This window comes from Bufo gargarizans, chromosome 3 (assembly GCF_014858855.1).
Source record: "Bufo gargarizans isolate SCDJY-AF-19 chromosome 3, ASM1485885v1, whole genome shotgun sequence".
Taxonomy (NCBI): domain Eukaryota; kingdom Metazoa; phylum Chordata; class Amphibia; order Anura; family Bufonidae; genus Bufo; species Bufo gargarizans.
Genome location: NC_058082.1, coordinates 619,112,617 through 619,140,456, shown reverse-complemented (window position 1 = coordinate 619,140,456; position 27,840 = coordinate 619,112,617). Strand labels below are relative to the sequence as shown.

At 45.2% G+C, this 27,840-nt stretch overlaps 1 protein-coding gene across 1 annotated transcript in view; it reads left to right on the top strand.

Annotated features, from left to right (window-relative positions):
* The window catches only part of LOC122930872 (multidrug resistance-associated protein 1-like), a 107,246-nt gene that overhangs the window by 40,784 nt on the left and 38,622 nt on the right, over nt 1-27,840 (top strand). Inside the window, exons 6-18 of the mRNA XM_044284542.1 lie at nt 1,944-2,198; nt 4,167-4,232; nt 5,571-5,708; nt 11,765-11,911; nt 15,042-15,126; nt 15,198-15,264; nt 17,227-17,353; nt 17,883-18,059; nt 20,189-20,356; nt 21,063-21,243; nt 23,221-23,296; nt 23,884-23,935; nt 27,542-27,752. Coding sequence (XP_044140477.1) covers nt 1,944-2,198; nt 4,167-4,232; nt 5,571-5,708; nt 11,765-11,911; nt 15,042-15,126; nt 15,198-15,264; nt 17,227-17,353; nt 17,883-18,059; nt 20,189-20,356; nt 21,063-21,243; nt 23,221-23,296; nt 23,884-23,935; nt 27,542-27,752 — 1,750 coding nt within the window. The remainder of the gene's footprint in view (nt 1-1,943; nt 2,199-4,166; nt 4,233-5,570; nt 5,709-11,764; nt 11,912-15,041; nt 15,127-15,197; nt 15,265-17,226; nt 17,354-17,882; nt 18,060-20,188; nt 20,357-21,062; nt 21,244-23,220; nt 23,297-23,883; nt 23,936-27,541; nt 27,753-27,840) is intronic.

Genomic DNA, 27,840 nt, shown 5'->3' with positions numbered 1-27,840 from the left:
CGGGCTCCATAGGTGAGACGCTCTCCTGTCTGACATTGATGGCATATCCTACTGCTCGGTCAGTGTAAAGGGGCCTTAAAGGGGTTATCCCATGACTAATATAAAAAATGAAATTCAGACATCATATAGTACATGATAGTGTCTCTATAACAAAGCTATAACCAGCCCTGTACCTCACATGGATCCAAAGATCTCCTTATTCATTGCTCTGCTAGATTTATATCAAGCTGGCAGCTCAAGGGGAGTGTCCATTCTGCTACAGCTCAGGGGAGTGTCCATGTTCTCCCGATCACAGCCCAGGAGGCACTTGAAGGATGGAACTGAGCGTGTGCAGTCATCTCAGTGATCCGGACATAGAAATAAGAAAAAGAACAAACAGCAGGTGGCGCTATACAGATATAATTTATTGAATAACTCAGTGGCTGTGCAAAATTTTTAACTACATGCAATTACAAAGGTATTCAGATCCAGGCGCTGGTTTAAAAACTCTAGAATATTTTTCGTGGGACGACCCCTTTTAAGCTGTTCTTGTGCCATGCTGAACATTCTGACAATAGCCATGTAACAATGCTACATTATGGTTTCAAAGTACTGAATAAAATGTTTAGTGGTATCTTTTCGGCCGAAAGCCTCCATTCATGCGGTCAGATCCTATTATAGTCAATGGGCATCCGGCGCTGCCCGTTACTATCCAGTTGTGCTGGATGCGGTAACGTTGGCAGTCTATTCCCTTGCTGGAAAATACTACCGGATTACCTTTAGCGCATGTTTAAGCTGTGAGGTTTTCCCATCTCATACATTGGGGGCATATCGCTAGGTTATGAATCTGAAGTGAAAAAATGAAGCAACTTTGCAAATTGTTCTGATTAAAATTGTTTTACAGTTTTGTTGTTGTTGTTGTCTATAGCTGTGGAGAGGGATGTGTCTCACCAATAAACGGTCTGATCCCACTCCTCTCGGTTCTGTGCCTACATGTATGCCAAGGTCTAGGTGACAGTAGAAGAAAGTCTGGAGAAAGAAACCCCCAGCAGCCGCCAACTGTTTTTCTTGCTTGCTTTATTTCATATAAGCATAAAACTGAAACAAATCGGGACGCTTTTTCTGTCCATCCTAGCCTTTTTCAACGGAAGGACAGGCCGAAACGCGTCTTGATCTGTATGAGATTTACGCCTGTATGAAATAAAGCATGCAAGAAAAACAAGTGGCAGTCGCTGGGGATTTCTTTCTCCATATCATTGGGATCATCCTACCGACGTGCACCGCCATATTTAGAAGATCATGTGCCCACCACCTTTGCATATGGCGACAGGATCAGACCATTCAAGGTTTGTCTGTAGTCTGTTGCCATGGAGATGCATATCTCTGCATACGAACTGTAGATGAAAAACGATAATACTTTTTTGATTAAAGGGGTTCTCTAATCTCCTATATTGATGACCCATGCTGAGGATAGGTCATTAATATCAGATTGGCGGGGTCCGACACCCGTCACCCCCGTTGATCAGCTGTATGCGGAGACGACGCGCGCAGTGTGCACGTGCCGTGTCCCTTCTCTCTTCTAGCTCACCACTGCTTTGCCATAGACATACAGCAGCGGTGAGCAGGAAGGGAGATGGCACATGCACACTGCGCGCGCCGTCTCCTCATACAGCTGATTGGCGGGGGTGCCGGGTGTCCGATCTGTTATTGATGACCTAACTGAGGATAGGTCATCAATATTAAAAGCCCAGACAACCCCGTTAAGACTGTTTGCAAAGTTACTTTTCATTTCAGGTGCATTGGAATATTGCAAAAATGGATTGTCAAGTTGAGCATAGCCTTTACCATTATCATGCAGCATTACATATAGCCTTTACCATTATCATTATCATCATTATCATTTAGTCCTTAAATATAGCCTTTCGGCATACTCTACTTATTTAATCTCTTTTTTTACTTTCTAGTCCTTAAATTTGGCAAATTCTACTCGAAGAAAGTTTACAACAGGTGAACTGGTAAACTTAATGTCGTCGGATGCACAGCAGCTCATGGACCTGACCGTAAACCTCAACCTGCTGTGGTCAGCCCCATTCCAGATCCTCATGGCTATCGTCTTCCTGTGGCAGGAGCTTGGAGCGTCGGTTCTGGCAGGAGTGGCTGTGCTCGTCTTGGTTATACCTTTAAATGCATATATCGCTGCCAAAGTTAAGCAGCTAAAGGTATGTATGAAGATACTACATAAATGTACTTTATACATAGTGTCAGACAGTATCTGCTACGATTCAGATATATGTGGATGTCAGTGAATCAACTGACTCATAATTTCAGATCTGACAGCTATTGACATACGTAGTGTCAGACAGTATCGGTTACGACTCAGTTCTATATGGTTACCAGTGAATAAACTGGCTCACAAGACAATACTGTAAAGATCACTGCTGTGTGGGAGGAGAGGGTGCACATCTCCACCACTCCTAATGCAGTCACCTCAATCTTAGGCCTCATGCACACCACTGTTGTTTGGGTCCGCATCCGAGCCGCCGTTTTGGCGGCTCGGATGCGGACCCATTCACTTCAATGGCGCCGCAAAAGATGCGGACAGCACTCCGTGTGCTGTCCGCATCCGTGACTCCGTTCCGCGGCCCCGCTAAAAAAATATAACATGTCCTATTCTTGTCCACGCTTTGCGGACAAGAATAGGCATTTATATTGCCAGTGCCCGTTCCGTTCCGCAAATTGCGGAAGGCAACACGGGCGGCTTCCGTTTTTTGCGGATCCACGTTTTGCGGACCGTAAAAAAAGGAACAATCGTGTGCATGAGGCCATACACTGTAGTGGCAAACAGTGTTTTTAAACTTGTGTTTAGGCTCACAGCCGTTTTAAGTTGTATCAATAAAAGTGACATTTTAAATTCACTTCAAACCTGGGTCAAGTTAGGTTATGAGCCCCTGAGGCTTTAATAAATAACGTAGTTAATGCACCTTTACCCAGGTCAGGTCCAATTTGTTTAAAAATGTTCTGACTTATCATCTGATGGACTACAGGAGCTTCAGGTGCTGGGTACATAATACGGCAGTAATAAAGCAGCCATGTTATACCCGTTTTAGTCGCAAATAAAAATTTTTTTATAAGTTGCAAAGTTGCATGAAGGTGGTTGTGTGTATTAATTATTAGGTATATTTTTATACACAGTATGTGTAGGTTTTGGTAACATAGAGGCTTCCATGTATGAATATGTAAAACCTCTTTCACATCTGCGTTTTACTTTTCCGGTATTGAGATCCGGCAGAGGATCTCAATACAGGAGAAAAACGATTCCGTTTTTTCCCAATTCATTGCGAGAGCTGCTGCCTTCTCAAACAGCGGGGGTGCCAGGTGTCGGACCCTCACCGATCAGATACTGAAGACCTATCCAGAGGTTAGGTCATCAGTATAAAGATCTCAGAAAACCCCTTTAATCTGATACGTGTGCACGGTTCAGAAATGAATATCTAAGGCTTTTTTCGCACCACATTTGAGGGGTACGTACTTACGGTATATACTTTGAGAAATCAGCCGACTTGTTGCTGAATGTATTCAAAGCATTTAAAAGAGCCCAACATTTGCCAAAAGAAGGCCTTTTGCTCTCATTCTGCTGATGTACATCAGCATAATGATTTGTTCACTATAAGGCTACAGGTACACGACCGTGGTGTGTTTTGCGGTCCGCAAATCGCGGAATTTGCGGAACGGCACGGACAGCCTTTAATATAACTGCCTATTCTTGTCCACAAAGCGCGGACAAGAATAGGACATGTTATATTTTATTAGCGGGGCCACGGAACGGAGCAACGGATGCGGACAGCACACGGAGTGCCGTCCGCATCTTTTGCGGCCCCATTAAAGTGAATGGGTCCGCATCCGAGCCGCCAAAACTGCTGCTCGGATGCGGACCAAAACAACGGCCGTGTGCATGAGGCCTAAAGTGTAGTGTTCTAGGCTTCTCAATACAGGACATCCTGCAATAAAAGTCTACTGTGAGGTATATAGTCTTATCCAATGGGAGACAATGGGCAACGTAGGCAACTGTGCATTCTCGTTAAGGTGCGCTGCATAACAGGCCTACTATACCAGTACACCGTTTTTAACCCTCTCTATGGAAAACCAGTTCATCAAGCAGCAGCTTTAACTTTGTCTTCTTTTCACAGAAAAGTCATTTGAAGAGTAAAGATCAGCGCATCAAATTACTGAATGAAATCTTACATGGAATAAAGGTATAGGATCATTTCTAGGACTTCAGTGGTGAGGGACAAATGCACAGTTCATGTCTTCTGACTCTAGTACATCCTCCTACCACTTTTAAGGGGCTGTCTAATTTAGAAAAACCCATTTCCCATTACCATTTTTATGGAATTCAATAAATAGAGGCGAGTCCTTCATAAGTGACCTATATCTAAAGGGGAGATCACCTGCAAAAAAGGTCTATTGTTCTGGAGAAACTGGCATGTCCATGTTCGGACATTGATTTGAGTGAGCAGCGTGTAATACTTAATTTCTCCTGGGGTAGCGCTGTAGGGATATTGAACACTTGCTGCTTGGTTTCCCCCACCAAAACTAATAGAAGTCAGTGTAACATGGTAAGGCATTCGGGTGCATAGCAGATTGAATTTCCTCTTACCACTTCTGTAACTGCAGCCACATAAAAGAGCAGACAAAATGCAGGGTAAGGCTTTGTTCACATCTGCATTGTTATTTCCAGACCCCATTTGCTATAACATTGTCTGTCATTTTACCAGAAAAATGATTGGCGGGGATTTACAAATCAAAATGCGCCCGAATTCTCGTTTAATTTGCACCACATTTATTAAGTGTTTTCGACACTCTTTTTAGACTGGTTCCATGGGCTTGTGTCTTAAGCGGCGATAATTCAATGAAAGAGATGTGACCTACCAGAACCAACTAAAAGGTGGTATGAATTTAAAGGCTATGTACACCTTCGGGGGCATTTTTTTTTTTTATAATAGAATTTTACTCATTTTGGGCTAAAAATCATTTTTTCAATTGGTCTTTATTAAAAAAAATATTGAGCAGTACTGTTTATCTAACTGTGTGACTGGTACTTTGCGCCAGTCATCTAATAACCCTTATCTCTAAACTACTAAGAAGTCATAAACACTTATTTAAGCCACATTCTTATTAGTAAGATAAGAACTGAGCTATAATGAGTGTTTATAAGGTCAGAGAGCAGAGATAAGGAGCCCCTCAGCTCCCTGCCTGACGGGGCAGACAGAAAATTCAGAACCACCTGCTAGATAAACTCAAAGCTGTGCAGGGAAAATGGCTCAATATTTTTAATAAAGACCAATTTCAATAAGTACAATGCAATATTTAAAAAAAATTGCCACTAAAGGTGTACATAACCTTTAAACTAGACGTTGTAAGGGCCACTGTGCCAATCTGCTGCATTTTATAATGATTAATTTAAGTTTAAACTGTTGAAAAATTTGACAAGTTTAGTAATTTTAGTTTTTGTTGGAGTCGAAAATGGAGCCTCAAACACAGATATGAATGAACCCCTGTGTGTCTGCTGAGCTGTCGTGGGTTTCTTGCAGATATTGAAGCTTTACGCCTGGGAACCTTCTTATCAGAAGAAAGTGGTTGATATTCGGGAATGTGAAATGGAAGTGCTGAAATCTTCAGGATACTTGACCACGTTCTCAATGCTGACATTAACCTGTATTCCCTTCCTGGTAAGCTGCCTGCGCTGACTGAGAATCATAGCTGCAGTTTATTTATCCAGTGACTCATTTAGATTACACCTATCAGGGTGGGTTCACATCACGTTTTATGTCTCTGTTTGACCAATACATTAGAAAAATAGGATACAAAAACGCAGCACACCACATTCTTGTATCCTGCAGAGTCCGGTAAAAAAAAAAAACGTATACGTCTTTTTTACGATGCAGAAAAAAAGTATACTTTTTTATTTATTTTATTTTTACAATGGAAGTCTATGGTGAATGGATGCCACTGTATGGCATCAGTCTGAAGCATTCGTTTAAGGCTACTTCGACATTAGCGTTTTTTGCGGATCCGTCATGGATCTGCAAAAAACGCTTCCATTACAATAATACAACCACATGCATCCGTCATGAACGGATCCGGTTATATTATGTCTTCTATAGCCAAGATGGATGACACCATGAACACCATTGGAAGTCAATGGGGGACAGATCCGTTTTCTATTGTGTCAGAGAAAACGGATCCGTCCCCTTTGACTTACATTGTGTGTCATGACAGATCTATTTGGCTCCGCTTCGTCAGGCGGACAGCAAAACGCTGCAGGCAGCATTTGGCGTCCGCCTCCAGAGCGGAATAGTGACGGAACGGAGGCAAACTGATGCATTCTGAGCGGATCCTTTTCCATTCAGAATGCATTAGGGCAAAACTGATCCGTTTTGGACCGCTTGTCAGAGCCCTGAACGGATCTCAGAAACGGAAAGCCAAAATGCGAGTGTGAAAGTAGCCTAAGGCCTCTTTCACACGAGCGTGACGGATTAGGTCCGGATGCGTTTAGGGTGCGTTCAGTGAAACTCGCACTATTTTGCAAGCAAGTTCAGTCAGTTTTGTCTGCGATTGCGTTCAGTTGTTCAGTTTTTTCCGCTCGGGTGCAATGCGTTTTGATGCGTTTTTCACGCGCGTGATAAAAAACTGAAGGTTTACAAACAACATCTCTTAGGCCCCTTTCACACGGGCGTTGCGGGAAAATGTGCGGGTCCGTTGCGGGAACACCCGCGATTTTTCCGCGCGAGTGCAAAACATTGTCATGCGTTTTGCACTCGCGTGAGAAAAATCGCGCGTGTTTGATACCCAAACCTGAACTTCTTCACAGAAGTTCAGGCTTAGGATCGATGTTGTGTAGATTGTATTATTTTCCCTTATAACATGGTTATAATGGAAAATAATAGCATTCTGAATACAGAATGCATAGTAAAATTGCGCTGGAAGGGTTAAAAAAATAAAATAAAAATTTAACTCACCTTAATCCACTTGCCACTTGCTCGCGTAGCCGACATCTCCTTCTGGCTCCTTTGCTGAACAGGACCTGGGGTGAGCATTAAATACATGAACAGGACCTGTGATGACGTCACTCCGGTCATCACATGATCCATCACATGATCTTTTACCATGGTGATGGATCATGTGATGACTGTGACGTCACCAAAGGTCCTTGTTACTGCACAAAGCTCAGATGAAGACAGAAGGAGATGCCGGGCTACGCGAGCAAGTGGATTAAGGTGAGTTACATTTTTTTAAAAATTTTTTTTAACCCTTCCAGTGCAATTTGACTATGCATTCTGTATTCAGAATGCTATTATTTCCCCTTATAACCATGTTATAAGGGAAAATAATAATGATCAGGTCTCCATCCCGATCGTCTCCTAGCAACCATGCGTGAAAATCGCACCGCATCCGCACTTGCTTGCGGATGCTTGCCATTTTCACGCAACCCCATTCACTTCTATGGGGCCTGCGTTGCGTGGATTATCGCACTGCAACGCACAAAGAGGAGCATGCTGCGATTTTCACGCAACGCATAAGTGATGCGTGAAAATCACCGCTCATGTGAACAGCCCCATAGAAATGAATGGGTCAGGATTCAGTGCGGGTGCAATGCGTTCAACTCACGCATCGCATCCGCGGGGAATACTCGCCCGTGTAAAAGGGGCCATAGCAACCATCAGTGAAAAACGCATCGCACCCGCACTTGCTTGCGGATGCAATGCATTTTTCACGCAGCCCCATTCACTTCTATGGAGCCAGGGCTGCGTGAAAAACGCAGAATATAGAACATGCTGCGATTTTCACGCAATGCAGAACTGATGCGTGAAAAACAACGCTCATGTACACAGACCCATTGAAATTAATGGGTCAGGATTCAGTGCGGGTGCTGTGCGTTCACGTCACGCATTGCACCCGCGCGGAAAACTCGCTCGTGTGAAAGGGGCCTAAAGTATACGTTTTTGTATACATTAAACAGATGGAAAAAAAACAAATCCCATTAGATACGTCATATTAGGCCCACTGATATATACAGTAAAAGTCCGTTAGTCCAGTAGCAGTGGGACCTTTTACTGTAGTCTCAAGATTACTGCATCCGTCCGGATCATCAGACTGTCATAAAAAGCCAATACAACTCACCTGTAATGGAAGTGAATCTTCAGGAAGGAAACGCAAAGGATTCGTACAAAATTCTGCTACTAAAACTTTATTTTTCAATTAGACTTAATTGGTTCTCTAAGTTCTAAGTTCTCCAACTGCACGATCCTTGTGTCCAGCAACGTCATCGGTAAGCGTTGAATGGTCGGACATTCATGTAGTGTGTATAGCCAGCTTCAGTGTCTGGTCCAGTGAAGGTCTACATTGTAGCGCATTTCGATGCTGGATACCAGTGGCGGATTATTAGATTTTCTGAATAATGAGTTATTATATAATTATAATTATTTCATTCTTTATGGAAGTCATTTCCATTTGATGTATTCTATGTTATTATGTATAAGCAAAAATAAAATGCTTTTCCAGACCTCCTGCAAATGGACCCTAAGGCTACATGCACACGAAAAAAATAGCCCTTATATATTGGCCCCCAGTTGTGCACCCATGTATAATGCCACATGCGATGGGCCACTCACTTCTCGCTGGAGGTACCAGGACCTGACGCTTCCAGTATTGTGACGTCACAGTGCTGGGAGCCCTGAAAGGCCCTTTTTCACAGTGTACCCATTGTTAGACGTGTGCACTCCTGTCTAAACGCCCATTAAAAACAGGCCATTGATTTCAGTGGGGTCTGTCTGAATGTGAAAGCAGCCCAAAAAAAAAAAGTACATGATATATTTTTTCACAGCTGCTATTTACTGGCTGCTAAAAAATCGGCCATGTGAATAGCCTCATCATATTTAATTAGTTCTAAAAATGGCTGTGTGAACATAGCCTAAATATAGTCACCAGGGTCGGACTGGCCCACTAGAGTACCAGAGGATCCTCCGGTGGGCCCAAGCTCAGATAATAATGGACCCCCATTAAAACTGGACCCTTAAAGGGGTTGTCCGGGTTCAGAGCTGAACCCGGACATACCTCCATTTTCACCCAGGCAGCCCCCCTGATGTTAGCATCGGAGCATCTCGTGCTCCGATGCGCTCCCTTGCCCTGCGCTAGATCGCGCAGGGCAAAGGTTCTTTTGTTTACAGAGGCTTCCGCCTGGCAGTGTGTTCAGTGACGTCACCGGCTCTGATTGGCGGGCTTTAGAGCTGCCCTAGCCGTTTTACTGGCTAGGGCAGCGCTAAAGCCCGCCCATCAGTGCCGGTGACGTCACCAGGCTTCCTGGCAGCCCCATGGAGAGCCCTGTACGTCACCGGAACTCCTGAAAATGCCTTTGCCCTGCGCGATTTAGCGCAGGGCAAAGGAGAGGATCGGAACATTAACTTTTCCGATGCTCAAGTCAGGGGGGCTGCCTGGGTGAAAATGGGGATATGTCCAGGTTCAGCTCTGAACCCGGACAACCCCTTTAAGGTCCTATATAAACAAAGGGTGGGCCCTCAGAATTATTTCCTCTGGTGAGACCAAGGGACTTCAGTCCAACACTGAGCTGAGATGTGTATTGTGAAGTTCTGCCGGTACTGAGGTGTGTATTATGAGGTTCTGCAGCAACTGAGGTGTGTATTATGAGGTTCTGCAGCAACTGAGGTGTGTATTATGAGGTTCTGCAGCAACTGAGGTGTGTATTATGAGGTTCTGCAGCAGCTGAGGTGTGTATTATGAGGTTCTGCAGCAGCTGAGGTGTGTATTAGGAGGTTCTGCAGTAGCGGAGGTGTGTATTATGATCTTCTACAGCAGCTGCAGTGTTTTTTTAATGCTCTGCAGCAGCTGAGACGTTTATAGCAAAGTTCTGCAGCAATATATATACACTCACCTAAAGAATTATTAGGAACACCATACTAATACGGTGTTGGACCCCCTTTTGCCTTCAGAGCTGCCTTAATTCTACGTGGCATTGATTCAATAAGGTGCTGATAGCATTCTTTAGAAATGTTGGCCCATATTTATAGGATAGCGTCTTGCAGTTGATGGAGATTTGAGGGATGCACATCCAGGGCACGAAGCTCCCGTTCCACCACATCCCAAAGATGCTCTATTGGGTTGACATCTGGTGACTGTGGGGGCCATTTTAGTACAGTGAACTCATTGTCATGTTCAAGAAACCAATTTGAAATGATTTGAGCTTTGTGACATGGTGCATTATCCTGCTGGAAGTAGCCATCAGAGGATGGGTACATGGTGGTCATGAAGGGATGGACATGGTCAGAAACAATGCTCAGGTAGCCCGTGGCATTTAAACGATGGCCAATTGGCACTAAGGGGCCTAAAGTGTGCCCAGAAAACATCCCCCACACCATTACACCACCACCACCAGCCTGCACAGTGGTAACAAGGCATGATGGATACATGTTCTCATTCTGTTTATGCCAAATTCGGACTCTACCATTTGAATGTCTCAACAGAAATCGAGACTCATCAGACCAGGCAACATTTTTCCAGTCTTCAACAGTCCAATTTTGGTGAGCTCGTGCAAATTGTAGCCTCTTTTTCCTATTTGTAGTGGAGATAAGTGGTACCCGGTGGGGTCTTCTGCTGTTGTAGCCCATCCACCTCAAGGTTGTGCGTGTTGTGGCTTCACAAATGCTTTGCTGCATACCTCGGTTGTAACGAGTGGTTATTTCAGTCAACGTTGCTCTTCTATCAGCTTGAATCAGTCGGCCCATTCTCCTCTGACCTCTAGCATCAACAAGGCATTTTCGCCCACAGGACTGCCGCATACTGGATGTTTTTCCCTTTTCACACCATTCTTTGTAAACCCTAGAAATGGTTGTGCGTGAAAATCCCAGTAACTGAGCAGATTGTGAAATACTCAGACCGGCCCGTCTGGCACCAACAACCATGCCACGCTCAAAATAGCTTAAATCACCTTTCTTTCCCATTCTGACATTCAGTTTGGAGTTCAGGAGATTGTCTTGACCAGGACCACAACCCTACATGCATTGAAGCAACTGCCATGTGATTGGTTGACTAGATAATCGCATTAATGAGAAATAGAACAGGTGTTCCTAATAATTCTTTAGGTGAGTGTATATATCTATAGTGATGTTCTGCAGCAACTGAGGTGTGCACTGTTATGTTCTGCAGCAGCCGACGCTGGTAGTCACTGAAAGGGGTTGTCACACAATACAAATGTATCCCCTTTTCACAGGTCATGCATATCTGGTGCTTTTCCATAAATTTTCCATGGGACTGCTGGCAATAGCCGAGCACTGTACTCCACTATCCCATTCCCATAGAAGAGCATACAATAGAGTGCAGCGTGTATGTTCAGCCTGCCTCTCCAGTCATACGGGGACATGGGACCTCTGGTCATGTGATTATTGGGGTCCTAGTGGTCAGACCTCACTGATTACACAGGAGATGTTTTGTGTCGCTGACCACCTTGAAGCAAAGGCCCACATATGTCTTTGTTGCACTGCAACAAATTGTACCTTTTCATTCCAGGATTTTTTCAGAAATAATTAAAGAAATTCAGAAAATGTACAAAAAAAAACACCCTTGAACTCCATTTTTAACCTGAATAGGACCCAAATTCTGCGCTAATGTATTTCTTCCTATATCTTCATAGAGATTGGAGCCCAGTATGGTTTAGTTCCGAGTTTCTCTATATGTGATGTGCGCTGTCATTTCCCAAACCTCTCTTTTCAAGGTTTCCATCGCTACTTTTGGAGTATATTTCTTAATTGATGAATCGAATATCCTGACGGCGTCCAAGGTTTTCACTACAATCTCGTTATTTAATATCCTGCGTCTTCCGTTGTTTGATTTGCCCACAGTGATCTCCTCAGTAGTTCAGGTAATTCTATTCACAGGATAATCTACCTTAGAGAAGTCATGATTGTCTCGGGGTACATTCACGTGGGACGTGCGGGCTGCGGATTTTCCACCCTTGAATTGCAGTGAGTGGATGAGAGTTATCGGGAGTCTGTCAGCAGTTTTGTCGATACATAAAATTTCATTCACAGGTAAAAGGTGGTCAGTATCCGTGAAGCTGCCCGTGAAGGATCCATGTGTCCGTTTTTTGCTGTCTGTGTGTCATCCGGTCATCTGTGTTTCACTGACGCTGCACAGCTGAAAAATAATTTTTAAAGCATCTCTTCTTAAAGGGGTTATCCAAGACTATAAAATGACCCCCCTTTCCTCCCATATGCCAGGCCCCTCACACGAAATCTACTTACCTGGCTCCCTGCGCCGCTTCTGGTGCCCTGGGGGCGAGCAGCCAATGGCAGACGGGGACGAGCCTCCGTAGCATCACAGGTGACGCTAGGGAGGCTCGTCCCGGTCCCCGCCCGCCATTGGCTGCCCCCCCCCCCCCCCCCCGACACCGGATGTTTTCATCTGCGCACGTCCCGCAGGGACCAGGAGCGGCGCAGGGAGTGGTGGAGCAAGGTAAGTATATTCATTGTGAGTAGCCCGGCATATGGGGGGCATTTTATAGTCTTGGATAGCCCCTTTAATGATCTGTGAAACATGGATGGCATCTGTGTTGCATCAGTGGTTTTCACGGACCCATAAACTAAAATGGGCGCGATGGATCCGTGAACACAGACAAAACGGAGCATGCATCCGTGCTAAAAACAGGGACCGTGGTAAAAGAAAGTCAAGTGTTAATACACACCATAAAATGAATGGGTACGTGTGCTGTCCGTAGAAAACACGTACAGCACATGTACATGGAACTCTGACGTGTGAATGAGGCTTAATTGTCAAAGGACATAAGTAGAGGCCGGAGACTGGAGGTGATACTTATCCCTGTCCGTGGATTTAGTGAAAAAAAACGGGATCAACCTGGAATCCTTTGGGCGCCACTCTGGCAAATGCAACAGAAGTGCACTGAGGGACTGGACCACCGGCTTCAGTGTCAGTCTATGAGCAGCTGAACAGCCTCTCCTGTCTGCTGTCCACGGCGGCTGTAGCGTCTAGCCAGGAGAATGCTACAGCCATCCCTCTCAGCAAAAGGGTACGGGCTATGGTTGGTCCATGGTGACACATTGAGCCTGAAGCAGTGAGGCCTGAGGGCCCACTTCCCAGATTCTTTGTTGATTCTTTCCTCACTGCATCCACTGAAATCAAGTACAGAGGTATGTATCACCTCCAGTCCCCAGCCGCTACCTATGTCTGTCAGCAAAACTGCTGACAGATTCCCATCAATTGAATGTTTTCTACATTCTGCATAAAAATCTGAGTTGTGCATGGGGTGAAATCCACAGGAAACTCTTCAACACAGTGCACCGATAACCCATGTGCAGTGTATTTTGCCAGGACATTTAAAGGGGTTGTCCGAGTTATGAAAAAAAAAATTATAGCACTGTAAATCTGATGGGCAGCAATATATAACTGAGCTAAGCAAGTTTTAGGTAAAAAAAATATTTCCTCATTTCCCTGGTTCTTTTCTGGCCCTTTGTTTAGCTGCAATAACAACAATCTCTGCCCCTCCCCCTGCTCTACAAAGGGAGTGAATAAGTCTGCCCTGAATGACATGTCTGCCTGCTGGGAGACTCAGCAGCATGTTATATGTGTAGGACTACAAGTCCCAGCTGTACAATGACACTGCTGATACACACAGGACCTTCTCCCTACCTGTTCTTGTGCAATGCTCTGCAGAACTCCTCTAGTCTATCAGCTCCTGTGCACAGCATTTGTCTCCTCACTGCCTGAAGCTACTCCGTAAAGCCTTCAGCCCTGAGTCTGTGCTCCTGAAGGGGTTAATCTTTCCTGAAGTATGCAGTGGGAGGGAGACACAGGGCAGAGAGCAATAAGCAGCAGACGGCAGAGCAGGGGGGCGTGGCCAGCACAGTGACTTCTCGTGTACAGACACATATCTGCTCTCAGGCTTGTGCACAAAACATCATCTGAGCTGGGAGAAAAGCTGACATCACAGGTCATGTGACCCTCAGCGAAATCTGAGAAAAGAGCAACTACAGATGAAGTAAGTGCATGGTAAAGCTGAAACAAACAAAGAACAAAAAAATAACTTGGACAACCCCTTTAAAGAGGTTGTCTCACTTCAGCAAATAGCATTTATCATGTAGAGGAAGTAAATACAAGCCACTTAGTAATGTGTTGTTATTATCCATATTGCTCCCTTTGCTGCCTGGATTCATTTTTCCATCACATTATACACTGCTCGTTTCCATGGTTACGGCAGTCAGTGCCGGTGACGTCACCGTGGACACTGCTAGGTGGAAGTCTCCCCCTAGCAGTGTAACAATGTAAACAAAAAAGCCCTTGCCCTGCGTGATACAGCACAGGGCAAGGGAGAGCATCGGAGCATGTAATTCTCTGATGCTCATATCGGGGGGCTGAGTGGGGGAAGAAGGTGGTATGTCCGGGTTCAGCTCAGAACCCAATCAACCCCTTTAAATTTAGCCCGCAGAGCATTGTATAGGCTGGATGCAATCGTATCTACTTCCTATCTGATGGATTGAAAAACAATCTATAGTAGAAGGCTGCAGAAGATGTTCGCGGACTGTGCGTGGACCCGTTAAAGTCAATTCACATGTCCATTTTTCTGCATGGACCAATGAGGAACTTGCAGCCCGCTCTGTTCTTGTGCGTTTTCCATCCAAGAATCATTCATTGAGGTGTATGGGTGCGGGGGAAGAAAGGCACACAGGCGACAGGCGGAGAGCCAGAGGAAACTGCATATCCATTTTTTGCTGTTGTAAATTGGAGCAGCCGCCTTTAGGGGCTCATTCACACGACCCATCCGCTGTTCCGTTCCACGGCCCTGCTATCGCGGACAAGAATAGGCATTTTCTATTTAGTGCAGACCGCATGCGGTCTGCAGAACTCTTAGGGTCGTCTGAATGCACCCTTACTGGGAATAATCTTTTTCACGTAAAGTCTGAAAACCCTTTATAATCTACACGCTGGGTGTACCGGCATGGAGGAGTAAGCCCCCATTGATGTGGTTTGTTTTCTAGACTAGGGTCTCTCTAAATCGACTACAACATTTTCTTTGCGGTGAAGAACTCGCCCCTGAAAATATTGAAACCCACTATAAAGGAAGTAAGTGGACATTTTAAAGATGAGCGTTTGCTATTTTTTGGGGGATTTTACTAACTCATTTCTTTTCACAGATCATGCCGTTGGATTCCTCGGAGCATCCTTCCAGTGGGAAACAAATGGATCCTCCATTTTAAAAGAGTAAGGCCTCATGCACACGACCGTTGTTTTGGTCCGCATCGGAGCCATAGTTTTTTGCGGCTCGGATGCGGACCACTTTCACTTCAATGGGGCCGCAAAAGAAGCGGACAGCACTCCGTGTGCTGTCCGCATCCGTTGCTCCGTTCCGTGGCCCCGCAAAAAAAATATAACCTGTCCTATTCTTGTCCATTTTTTTAGGTTCAGATGCAGACCCATTCATTTCTATGGAACTGTAAAAATGCGGACAGCACATGGATGTCATCTGTATGTGGTTCACATCCGTGCGGCTGTTCTGCAAATTTTAGAACATGTCCTATTCTTGACTGTTTTGAGGACATGAATAGTAATTTCTAGGGATGAGCGAATCGACTTCGGATGAAACATGGTACCTTGGAACCGAACCCCGGGAAATGTTGTTTTACAGTACAAATTAATTTATGAAATTATTACCCGAAGTCCCGTAAGACTTCACAAAGTAATAACTTCGGCTTATAGGAGCTAATACATTCTAATACTGTACGGAGCTCCTGCTCCGTACAGTATTGGAACAAAGTTTTATGTGAATCGACTTCGGATGTTTCATCCGAAGTCGATTCGCTCATCGCTAGTCATTTCTATAATAGGGACCAAGGGGTGCACATGGCCCTTGTACATATTTCGCAGATGTAGGGTTTGTGGACTGCAGAATGCATACGCTTGTGTATTACACTACCAGCAAAGTGTATGAGATTACACAAATCTCTTGTGCACTTTGCAGATTTTTTCATGTTGCAAATTGACCTTCATTTTAAAATGAAAGGGGTTGTCCAGGTTCTTCCCCCACTCAGCCGCTCTGATATGAGCATGGGAGCATTTCATGCTCCGATGCTGTACTTTGCCCTGTGCAGCCAGGCTGGGCTGTTTGTTTATATTTTTCTCACTGCTAGGCAAAGGCTCCCGCCTAGCAGTGTTGCCGGTGGCGTTTTACAGGCTAGGGCAGTGCTAAAACCCGCCCATCAGTGCTGGTGACATCACTGGGCTCACCGCTAGGTGGAAGCCTCCACCTAGCTTACCCTATGGAGACCCCGGTACGTCACCGGATCTCCATAAAAAACCTTTGCCTTGCGTGATTCAGGCAGGCTGCCTGGGTGAAAATGAGGATATGTCCGGGTTCAGCTCTTATCCCAGACAACCCCTTTAAATAGCTTGTCAATGATGTTTGCGGTTTTAGCTGCGGATTTCACCTCTGCTCTCTGCAACTGCTGTGTGCTGCTCCCTCTCCACTTTGATTGACAGGGTCAGGGGTTATGATGTTTTTTTTACTGCTCGGCCCTGTCAATCATGGTGGAGAGGGAGCAGCAGTTGTAGAGAGAGCAGAGCCTCTAGGTGTAATGACAACGCCCCCGTTGCTCCTAGAGGTTCATTTGCATATATTAAACTTCCTTTTTCTCAGCAATGCAGACACATATGAACATGGGACCAACACAGATGCCTTCAGCTGCCAAGTGCACATGTAACAGGTCAGCCAGTGTCATAGGGACAAATCTGCTGACAGATGGCCTTTAAGGTTATTTTCCATGCATTCTAGGGGCCACGGGTGCCACACACAGATTACTGCTAGTTGCACCTGGGCTTACCATTGTTTCAAGTTGCAGGTATTGGCCGGTGCGGCAATTATAAGTAAACCGCGAGCAGTACCGCTTGCCGCCACCGCACGTGTAATAGCACCCTGATAAATGTATTGCGGTAACAAGCCGTTCACCTATAGGGTTGATCATCACATCACTAGGACCGAGTTTTATCCACTGGATGGAAACAATGAAGGTTCCTTTTACATGAAAGCAAGCAGACATTTTAAAACCAGTCATGAATTGAAGTATATTGGAAAGTCCCATTAAACAAGGAATAACCATTATTTGCCAGAACTGTATCCCTTTTAAAATTGTGCCAGAAAACAGGAACAAATGACTCTTCTTTTTTTAGCCTCCATATTAAGATTCCTGAAGGCTCCTTGGTCGCTGTTGTTGGCCAGGTCGGATCTGGAAAATCGTCCTTCCTGTCTGCAGTCCTCGGGGAGATGAATAAGCTGGAAGGAACGGTTCAGAGAAAAGTAAGCCTTCAAATATGTCTGTGTCCTGTGCAGTGTGAAGGAGACGCTGTGTAAGGGCTCATGCACACGAATGTATTTTGTTTCTGTGTCCGTTCCGTTTTCTTTGCGCCCGTATGTGGAACCATTCACTTCAATGGGGCTGCAAAAAACGGAAATTACTCCATGTGCATCCCGTTTCCGTATGTCCATTCTGCAAAAAAATACGGACAAGGAAAGGACGGTTCTATTAGGGGCCAGTGGCTCCGTTCCTCAAAATACGGAATGCATACGGTCATCATCCGTATTTTTGGCGGATCCATGTTTTGCGGAATGCAAAATACATACGGGCGTGCGCATGAGGCCTAGTCTGAAGACCAAGCACTCTGCTTCTTATATAACATACATTTTATCAATCGGTCCAGAAAGTGTGAACTGGATCTTTTATAGCCAAGCTATTGATCCGCTCCTCCTGCATTTTCATGGTGACCGGGTCCATTTCAAGCACCCCAGTAATTCTAATGTTCTAATCTGAATTCTCTTTTACTATTAGGGCTCTGTGGCTTACGTGTCGCAGCAAGCGTGGATTCAGAATGCATTATTCCAGGAGAACATTCTCTTTGGTCAGCCTCTGAATAGGCCGTTTTATGAGAAAGTTCTGGAGGCATGCGCTCTGCTGCCGGACCTGGAGCTCCTACCGCACCGAGACCAAACCGAGATTGGCGAGAGGGTGAGGGAAGCATTGTGTTCTTAATCTGTGTCTTGATGGTAAAAAAAAACACATATGTTATTGCTCCTTAAAGGATTTCTGTCACCAGATTTAACCCTATTAAGCTAGCGTGCAAGTGGCACACCGGTATTCTTACCAGCATGCGCAAGATTCATTAACACTGTTTGCCGATGAATCTGACGGAGGCTAAAAACAACGCCAGACCGAAATCTATGTCAACGACCTCAGCGCTCTGTGCCACTCTGAAGCCCCGACCACTTTTATGGCCTTATAAATATGGCATTGGCCTGGGAAACTGGCATTAATACATGGGCATCAAGCAAAACCATCCATTCATAACTTAGTTGTATGTGAATAACAGGTCTGAAGGCATTGTGCACGGCACAGGAATTCAGTGCACACCTCAGGCACGGCAGAGGCGTACACAGATCTCATAAAGCCCCATAGCAAAACATAGCATCCCCCCCCCCCGCACCACCAATTTCCCATTAGATGTGCGCCAGACACTCCCAGGCAATGCAGAACGCAAAGCACAACACCCCAGATTTCTGATGGATTTTCGCTTTATTTTATTAAGCAAAATACATTTTAATTAACAAATTTTTATTTATTTTTAAAGGCACCCTTGGCATCACCCTCTTTATCTGACTTCTGTGTCAAATGCCCCAAAAATATGGCGCTAATCCTGAACTGCAAATTTCCCAATGTATTTACACTAGGGCTGAAACGATTACTCAAATTAATCGATTAACTCGACACAAAAAAGTTATCAAATTATTCGTTTGTGCCATGTGATCACAGAGTGTGAGTGAAGAGCTTGCTATTACTCACGCTCTGTGGTCACCCGCCTGCTCGCACAGCTCTGCTTTAATTCCTGACGTACACACATCGTCAGGACATTTTAGTTCACTGGCGCTGTGGCTGGGCACTGATGGCTAGGAGGGGGAGCGTGAGAACTGATGGCAGTGGGGGGAGATGGTGGCATTGGGGGAGGAGCTGGTGGGAGGGGGAGCAACTGATGACATGGGGGAGCTGATGGCACTGGGGTGGTGGAGAGCTGAAGGCACTGGGGTGGTGGAGAGCTGAAGGCACTGGGGTGGTGGAGAGCTGAAGGCACTGGGGTGGTGGAGAGCTGAAGGCACTGGGGTGGTGGAGAGCTGAAGGCACTGGGGTGGTGGAGAGCTGATGGCACTGGGGTGGTGGAGAGCTGATGGCACTGGGGTGGTGGAGAGCTGATGGCACTGGGGTGGGGCAGAGCTGATGGCACTGGGGTGGGGCAGAGCTGAAGACACTGGGGTGGTGGAGAGCTGATGGCACTGGGGTGGTGGAGAGCTGATGGCACTGGGGTGGTGGAGAGCTGATGGCACTGGGGTGGTGGAGAGCTGATGGCACTGGGGTGGTGGAGAGCTGATGGCACTGGGGTGGGGGAGAGCTGATGGCACTGGGGTGGGGGAGAGCTGATGGCACTGGGGTGGTGGAGAGCTGAAGGCGCTGATGGCACTGGGGGGAACTGATACACTTGGGCTGATCTCACAGGGGGGGACGAAGGGTGTTAGGGACTGATGGCAGGTGGTCTGATGAGTTTTTATAAAGGAAAACTGTCTATTAATTCATTTTTTCTTATTAGAATACTCGATTAATCGTAAAAATAATCGGTAGAATACTCGATTACTAAAATAATCGTTTATTGCAGCCCTAATTTACACCAGACAACTGACGTACACACACAGATAAATTCTTCCGCTTTGCCTCACATATTACAGAGCTGCCTGCCTGCAGCCACCACTAGGGGGAGCTCAGTGCATAGGAATTCATGGAAGCTATAATAATCTTTTTACACTGAGCTCCCCCTAGTTGCAGCTACATGAAAATGCAGGACAGGAGAAGGAGATCAGTGCTGGGCGCCCCCTTCTCCCCTGGCTCCGTAGCAGTCACGAGCTCTGCCTTTATTAAAGGTACGCCACTGCCTCAGGGAGTTGGAGCTGTGTGCCAGAAAAATCGAGCTCTGACCACTATAAAACCAGGTTAAGAAATAATTATCCATGGGCCTATAAATAAAGGGGCATTGTAGTACATATATATAATCTTGTCTGCCCACGCCAGTCTTTATAACGTCTTTTTGTGCACAGGGTGTAAACCTAAGTGGAGGCCAGAAGCAGCGGGTCAGCCTGGCCCGGGCTGTATACAGCGATGCGGACATCTACCTGCTGGATGACCCTTTATCTGCCGTCGATGTACACGTGGGAAAGCATTTATTTGATAAAGTCATTGGACATAATGGATTACTGAAAAACAAGGTACGACTTTACACTTGATGTGAGCCGTGAATGCAGCCATCATTACATTCTGCACCCCGCTAACCTCGCTGAAAACAAGTACAGAGGGGCTCTTCATCCGTTTGATTATCCCATGGGTTATCCCATGATTAATGGAAAAAATTTAAATCAGACATCATATAGTACATGACAACCTCCTTCTAACAAAGCTAGGACCAGCCCCGTACCTCACATGGGTCCAGAGATCTCCTCAGTCATTGTTCTGCTAGATTTATATCAAGCTGTAATTCAAGCTGACACCTTCGAGACAGGAAAGGATAGAGAGGGTTTATGTCCCTGTTGTATTTAGTACAGGTGCACGGATACAGGGATACAACTGCTCAGCAGTGAACAGGACCAGGTTTCTACACCTTTTCAGCCACTGGATGTAAGCATAAATGTTTCCATTCACTAACGGCAAGGAGAGATATTGAATTGGTGAATCTGTAAATTAGTCCATTTAAAGGGGTTGTCTAGGTCTAGAAAAAAGGTTTAGCATTTTTTTTTCCCCCCCAGAAACAGCGCCACCGCTGTCCATGGGCTGTAGTTGGTTTTGCAGTTGGATGAGCTGCAATAATAGACATGGTCCATGGACAGAAAAAGAACTGCACCCGTTCAGTAGTCCCGGACACCCCCTTTATAGAATATGCTGTCTTATTACAGGTTAATTTGCCTTTTTTCTGTGCAGACAAGGATCCTGGTGACACACAGCCTCACCGTCCTCCCTCTGGTAGACCTCATCGTCATCATGGAAGACGGGAGAATAGGTCAGATAGGGACTTACGGGGAACTGGTTTCCAAGAGACAAGACTTTGCTGATGTGGTATTAGCACCTGGAGCAAAGAAAGAAAGTTTTAGTGACACGACCTGTAAGTATTTGCCTATTTTTTTTGATCATTTATGTGAAAATTTCACAATAAATATTATTTTGCCTCACACAAAAAAATAAATAAATAATGTTTCATAAAGGGATGCTTTTGCTCAAACTTTATACTTTTTTTTTAATATTTACTGTATGTGACCTTTCATGGGATTTGCCAGTGAAATAAAGAAAACCGCCACCTATTGGGAGATAGCTAATTTACGTACATAACCACTAAGACTTCACACACAGGGTTTCCACCTCTTAGATAATGATGACCTATCGCTCAGATCAATAGGGGTCCAACACTTTTTGCATCAGCTGGTGGCACTGGAAACATAATAATGGATGGAGCCAGAATAGAAGGCTCTGTCCACTGTGAACTGGCCAGTCGGGTTCAGTCGAATGGGTGCTGAGCTGCAGCCTGCCGGCACAGACGCTGCACCTTGGATGGACCTTCTGCTGGTGCTGGTGTCTGCTGCAGATAGCTGATTGCTGGGGGCGTCATGTATCGGACCCCCACCGATCCGGTATTGATTACCTATCCAGAGCATAGGTCCCTTCCAAAGGTAGATTTTTGGCTTGTTTCTATAAAGAAATGCCTTCGGAACTTATTCTGTAAACTTCCAGTATTGCTTTTTCTCTATGTTTCATTCCCCCCCCCCCCCCCCCCCCGAGAGTCTGAGCCCCCTTGGCATGGAACTAGCTTAGTGTAAGATGTTATCACAATAGGTTTTTGATGTGGGCACCACCCCGGAGCAGGCTCACACATTTTTCAGAAAGATAATGTACAACCATGTGCCTCATATACAGTAGATTCCTCTTTTTTTGGCTCCAGTAGAGGACAAATGTTGACCGCGTTGACTGGTGGCTGTTTTCCAGCAGAGGGCAGCAGCGGGTAAGGCTACTTTCACACTGGCGTTTTAGCTTTCCGTTTCTGAGATCCGTTCAGGGCTCTCACAAGCGGTCCAAAATGGATAAGTTTTGCCCTAATGCATTCTGAATGGAAAAGGATCCGCTCAGAATGCCTCAGTTTGCTTCCGATCAGTCACTATTCCGCTTCGGAGACGGACACCAAAACGCTGCCTGCAGCGTTTTGCTGTCTGCTTGACGAAACAGAGCCAAACGGATCCGTCCTGGCACACAATGTAAGTCAATGGGGACGGATCCGTTTTCTCTGACACAATCTGGCACAATAGAAAACGGATTCGTCCCCCATTGACTTTCAGTGGTGTTCATGACGGATCCGTCTTGGCTATGTTACAGATAATGGAAACGGATCCGTTAATGATGGATGCATGTGGTTGTATTATTGTAACGGATCCGTTTTTGCAGATCCATGATGGATCCGCCCAAAACTCGAGTGTGAAAGTAGCCTTAGACGTGCCCTGGACTGCCTGCAAATCAAACCGGTGTGGCATCGGCCTTTTTAGCTTATGTACACAGCGAGATAGGACATTGTGCTAATTGTGGATCTGCAAAATACAGATACCGTCCGTGTTGCATCTACATTTTTTGCGGACCCATTGACTTCAATGGCTCAGTGGTCCGCATTTTATGGCCAAGTATAGGACATGTTCTATCCTTGTATCTTTTTGCAGAACAGATGTACGGAAGCGGAAAGCACTCGGATCATCTTTCCGTATCCGTACATCCATTCCACAAAAAGGTGGAATGTGTCCGGAAAACGCGGACCACAGACCCATTGTCAATGGAACCTAAAGAAAAATGTGGACGGCAAATGGACCGCATCTGTATTTTGCAGACCGTGTGCACGAGGCCTTATCCTGGCAGAAGCCATCACTGATGTGGAGGCCGCTCCTGTAATGGGTGATACGTGCTCAGCAGCAATACTCAGCGTCTGGTATTTCATCATTTTATTTTGCAGTGATTTCTAGATCATCTCTTTTTTACACAATAACCCCAGAATTATATGTTAATGTACGTTATGTGCAGTACTATTAACGTATACATTGATTTGCAGCAAGCACATTAAAAGATGCAGGAAACGTAAGAAGTCCAGGGAGACATCCTGAAGACGCCAAGGTTCAAAAAGACAGGTATGAAGCATATGAGAATATAATGGGTGTTGTTCCTGCAGACCACTGCAGGATCCTCCAGAAGGAAGATCCAAAAATTAGAAAAATATCAGAGTATTTTTATTTTTAACCTCTTAGACCCAATGCATTTGTCAGAGCGTTCTCTGAGGAGCCTGTAGGGCAGCACATGGAGAAGCTAGAGGTTCCCCATGTGCCTCCGTATGATACCACCTCTATACTGCACCTTATGAAACTACTTACATAATGCGACATGCAATGGAACATGCCATCATTTTTTGGGGATTCTCATGTATTCCTGGTGTCCGTATATGACAAAGACCCTCGGTGTGCTGTAGGAGGCACATGGATCTTAGCAGGTGGCACATTATGGATCTGTGTTGTAGGGCCGCATGTTTGAGGCCTTATTGTAAGCCATGTCAAATATCTGTCACTTATGGAGGAGTACCGGCAACTCCCTTTTGTCATTCTAAACCAAAAATTATAAAAATCTGAACATATAAAGCAAGTGAATTCATAAAATTGGGGAAAAAAAACATTTAGTGTTGTAGTTGTGGCATCTGATTTTCTCTGGTTCATATCTTCTCCAGGCAAATGTTAAGCGCCCCCAGGATTAATAAAGAGAAGGTCGCCACAGGAAATGTAAGTGCTGGGATTGATAAATGCTAAATATGACCTGGAGCGCTTTCTAGGAATATTTTAAAGGGAACCTGTCTCATTGAACATGGTGTCTGACGTGCAGGCGGCAGGTCAGAAAGCAGGAGGAGCTGAGCAGATCGATGTAGGTTTATAGGAAAAGATGCAGTAAAATCCCTGCTTATTCAGGAGTCCAGGGGGCGGTTGTATTCAGTGATTGACAGCTATCTATGCATACATGCTCAGGCTTTCAGTCAGTGAGTGACCTGCCCACCGCACTCCTAAACATAGAGTGAAGAAGGATTTTAAAGGCTATGGACACATTTGAGGGCATTTTTTTTTTATTATTGCATTGTACTAATTTTGAGCTAAAAAACTGTTTTCTCAGTAGGTCTTTATTTTTTTTTATTTTTATTTAGTCTCTTTCTTTGTACAGGGTTGAGATTCTCTAGTAGCATGCTCTGTGTTTATACTGTGTTCCATCAGGGAACTCAGCTGGCAGCCACTTATCTCTGATAAGGGCTATACATAGCCATAAGATGATGGCTCAAAGGGAAAGTGAGATGCTCACAGATACAGTAGGCTCAAACTTAAAGGGGTTTTCCCACTGAAGGTATATCACTAGGATGTACACCCATTGTCTGATCTGGGACCTGCACCTACACTGAGAACGGAGCCCTGAAAGTTATGGAGGGTGCACTGCGCATGCGCAGCCGCCCGCCATTCATTTCTATGGGGCCGCCCAGAATAGCGGAGCGCTGGCTCGACTATTTCCGTTGCCCCCATAGAAATGAATGGGAGCCGTGGCTGCTCAAGCGCAGTGCGCTTCCATTCACTCTCCAGCCACCACTCTCCCCGGTCCATTCTCTTTGGGACCCGCACCTATCAGACAGTGGGGGCATATCCTAGCGATATGCCCCCATTGTCTGTGATGGGAATACCCCTTTAACACTTTATGACAGAAACTGCAGAAAATGTTTAAGAAAGACCAATTCAAAATGATTTTTAGCCCAAAATGAGTACAGTGCAGGCATGAAAAAATTGCCCCGAAGGTGTTCATAACCTTTAATGAATAAAATACAAGTTAGGCCTCATGCACACGACCGTTTCGTTTTTTGCGGTCTGCAAATTGTGGGTCCGCAAAACACGGAAGCCGCCCGTGTGCCTTCCGCAATTTGCGGAGGCCCATTGTAGAAATGCCTATTCTTGTCTGCAAAACGGACAAGAATAGGACATGTGATTTTTTTTTTTTGCGGGGCCATGGAACGGAGCAACGGAGCTGCAGCTCGGATGCGGACCAGAACAACAGTCGTGTACATGAGGCCTTATACTCAATCTTTTCACATGAAATGATATACAGTCAGGTCCGTAAATATTGGGACATGGACACAATTCTAACATTTTTGGCTCTATACACCACCACAATGGATTTGAAATGAAACGAACAAGATGTGCTTTAACTGCAGACTGTCAGCTTTAATTTGAGGGTATTTACATCCAAATCAGGTGAACGGTGACGGAATTACAACAGTTTACATATGTGCCTCCCACTTGTTAAGGAACCAAAAGTAATGGGACAATTGGCTTCTCAGCTGTTCCATGGCCAGGTGTGTGTTATTCCCTCATTATCCCAATTACAATGAGCAGATAAAAGGTCCAGAGTTCATTTCCAGTGTGCTATTTGCATTTGGAATCTGTTGCTGTCAATTCTCAAGATGAGATCCAAATTCCCTTCAGTTTTGTCTTCAGCAAGTGAAATGCATGCTCAATCGGATTCGGGTCAGGTGGTTGACTTGGCCATTGCATAACATTCCACTTCTTTCCCTTAAAAAACTCTTTGGTTGCTTTTTTAGTATGCTTTGGGTCATTGTCCATCTGCACTGTGAAGCGCCGTCCAATGAGTTCTGAAGCATTTGGCTGAATAGGAGCAGATAATATTGCCCGAAACACTTCAGAATTCATCCTGCTGCTTTTGTCAGCAATCACATCATCAATAAATCCAGTTCCATTGGCAGCCATACATGCCCACGCCATGACACTACCACCACCACTATGCTTCACTGATGAGGTGGTATGCTTAGGATCATGAGCAGTTCCTTTCCTTCTCCATACTCTTCTCTTCCCATCACTCTGGTACAAGTTGATCTTGGTCTCATCTGTCCTTAGGATGTTGTTCCAGAACTGTGAAGGCTTGTTTAGATGTCGTTTGGCAAACTCTAATATGAACTTCCTGTTTTTGAGGCTCACCAATGGTTTACATCTTGTGGTGAACCCTCTGTATTCCCTCTGGTGAAGTCTTCTCCTGATTGTTGACTTTGACACACATACACCTACCTCCTGGAGAGTGTTCTTGATCTGGCCAACTGTTGTGAAGGGTGTTTTCTTCACCAGGGAAAGAATCCTTCGGTCATCCACCACAATTGTTTTCCGTGGTCTTCCGGGTCTTTTGGTGTTGCTGAGCTCACCGGTGTGTTCCTTCTTTGTAAGAATGTTGCAAACTGTTGTTTTGGCCGCGCCTAATGTTTTTGCTATCTCTCTGATGGGTTTGCTTTGTTTTTTCAGCCTAATGATGGCTTCCTTCACTGATAGTGACAGCTCTTTGGATCTCATCTTGAGTTGACAGCAACAGATTCCAAATGCAAATAGCAGACTGGAAATGAACTCTGGACCTTTTATCTGCTCATTGTAATTGGGATAATGAGGGAATAACACACACCTGGCCGTGAAACAGCTGAGAAGCCAATTGTCCCATTACTTGTGGTCCCTTAACAAGTGGGAGGCACATATGCAAACTGTTGTAATTCCTGCACCGTTTACCTGATTTGGATGTAAATAACCTCAAATTAAAGCTGACAGTCTGCAGTGAAAGCACATAATGTTTGTTTCATTTCAAATACATTGTGGTGGTCTATAGAGCCAAAAATGTTACAATTGTGTCGATGTCCCAATATTTATGGGCCTGACTGTATCAGTCTGCTTAGCTCCTTCTGATCCTGGCCACAGATTAGACACCATATTCAAAGTGATGGGTTACTCTTAAAGAATAAATCTGATGTGGTCCCATGTCCAGCATTAAAGGTGGCCATACACATTAGATGTATGACGGGGCTGGCGATATCCAATTCTGACACTGCGCTGTGGTTTGTGATATAAACCAAGACCACAATGCAGTTGTGAACAGAGCCTGAAGCTGGCCATACGTATTAGATAAACATTGGTGAACCAGGTGATTTTGATGGGACAAGCCGACCTTCTAATGTGTACTCCACCCTGATGGCAGATGATGGAGCCGATATGGATCAGGCATTTATATTTCAACATGGCTGATCCTTTCTTCTCAGGGAAATATGCAGCCACCAGAGAATTCTGTTATCAAATTTCTGCTTGCTCCCCGTTCACAACATGTATGCATGACCATGTATGGGGGATTGGGAAAGATAGCTGTCGGCCGATTGCACGAGGGCAACCTCTAAAAGCTCATCCAGATATTTGGTTTGGTGAGGATGACAGGATATCTGGAGAAACTCTATGCATATGGTTGTTAAGCTCGAAATCAATCTGTTGGTGCATTCTAATAAATGTCCTTTTTTATGTCTGTTGTCTGGTTTCTAGATGAAGATGTCAGTGGTGAAGAAGTACCTGCAGGCTTTTGGATGGTCTTGGGTCTGCTTCACCATCATAGCATATGTTGGACAAAATGCAATGGCCATAGGACAAAATGTATGGCTAAGTAAATGGACCACGGAGGCCAAAGAAGTGAAAGAACAGCCAGAGCTGAGGGACAGTAGACTTGGAGTCTATGGGGTGCTGGGATTTCTGCAAGGTAATGGAATGATATGTTACGCTGTGCATAAAACGCAGGTTGTGGTCTTGTATTATCTGTAGTAGTCTAAGTACAGTAAGTTGCTTTT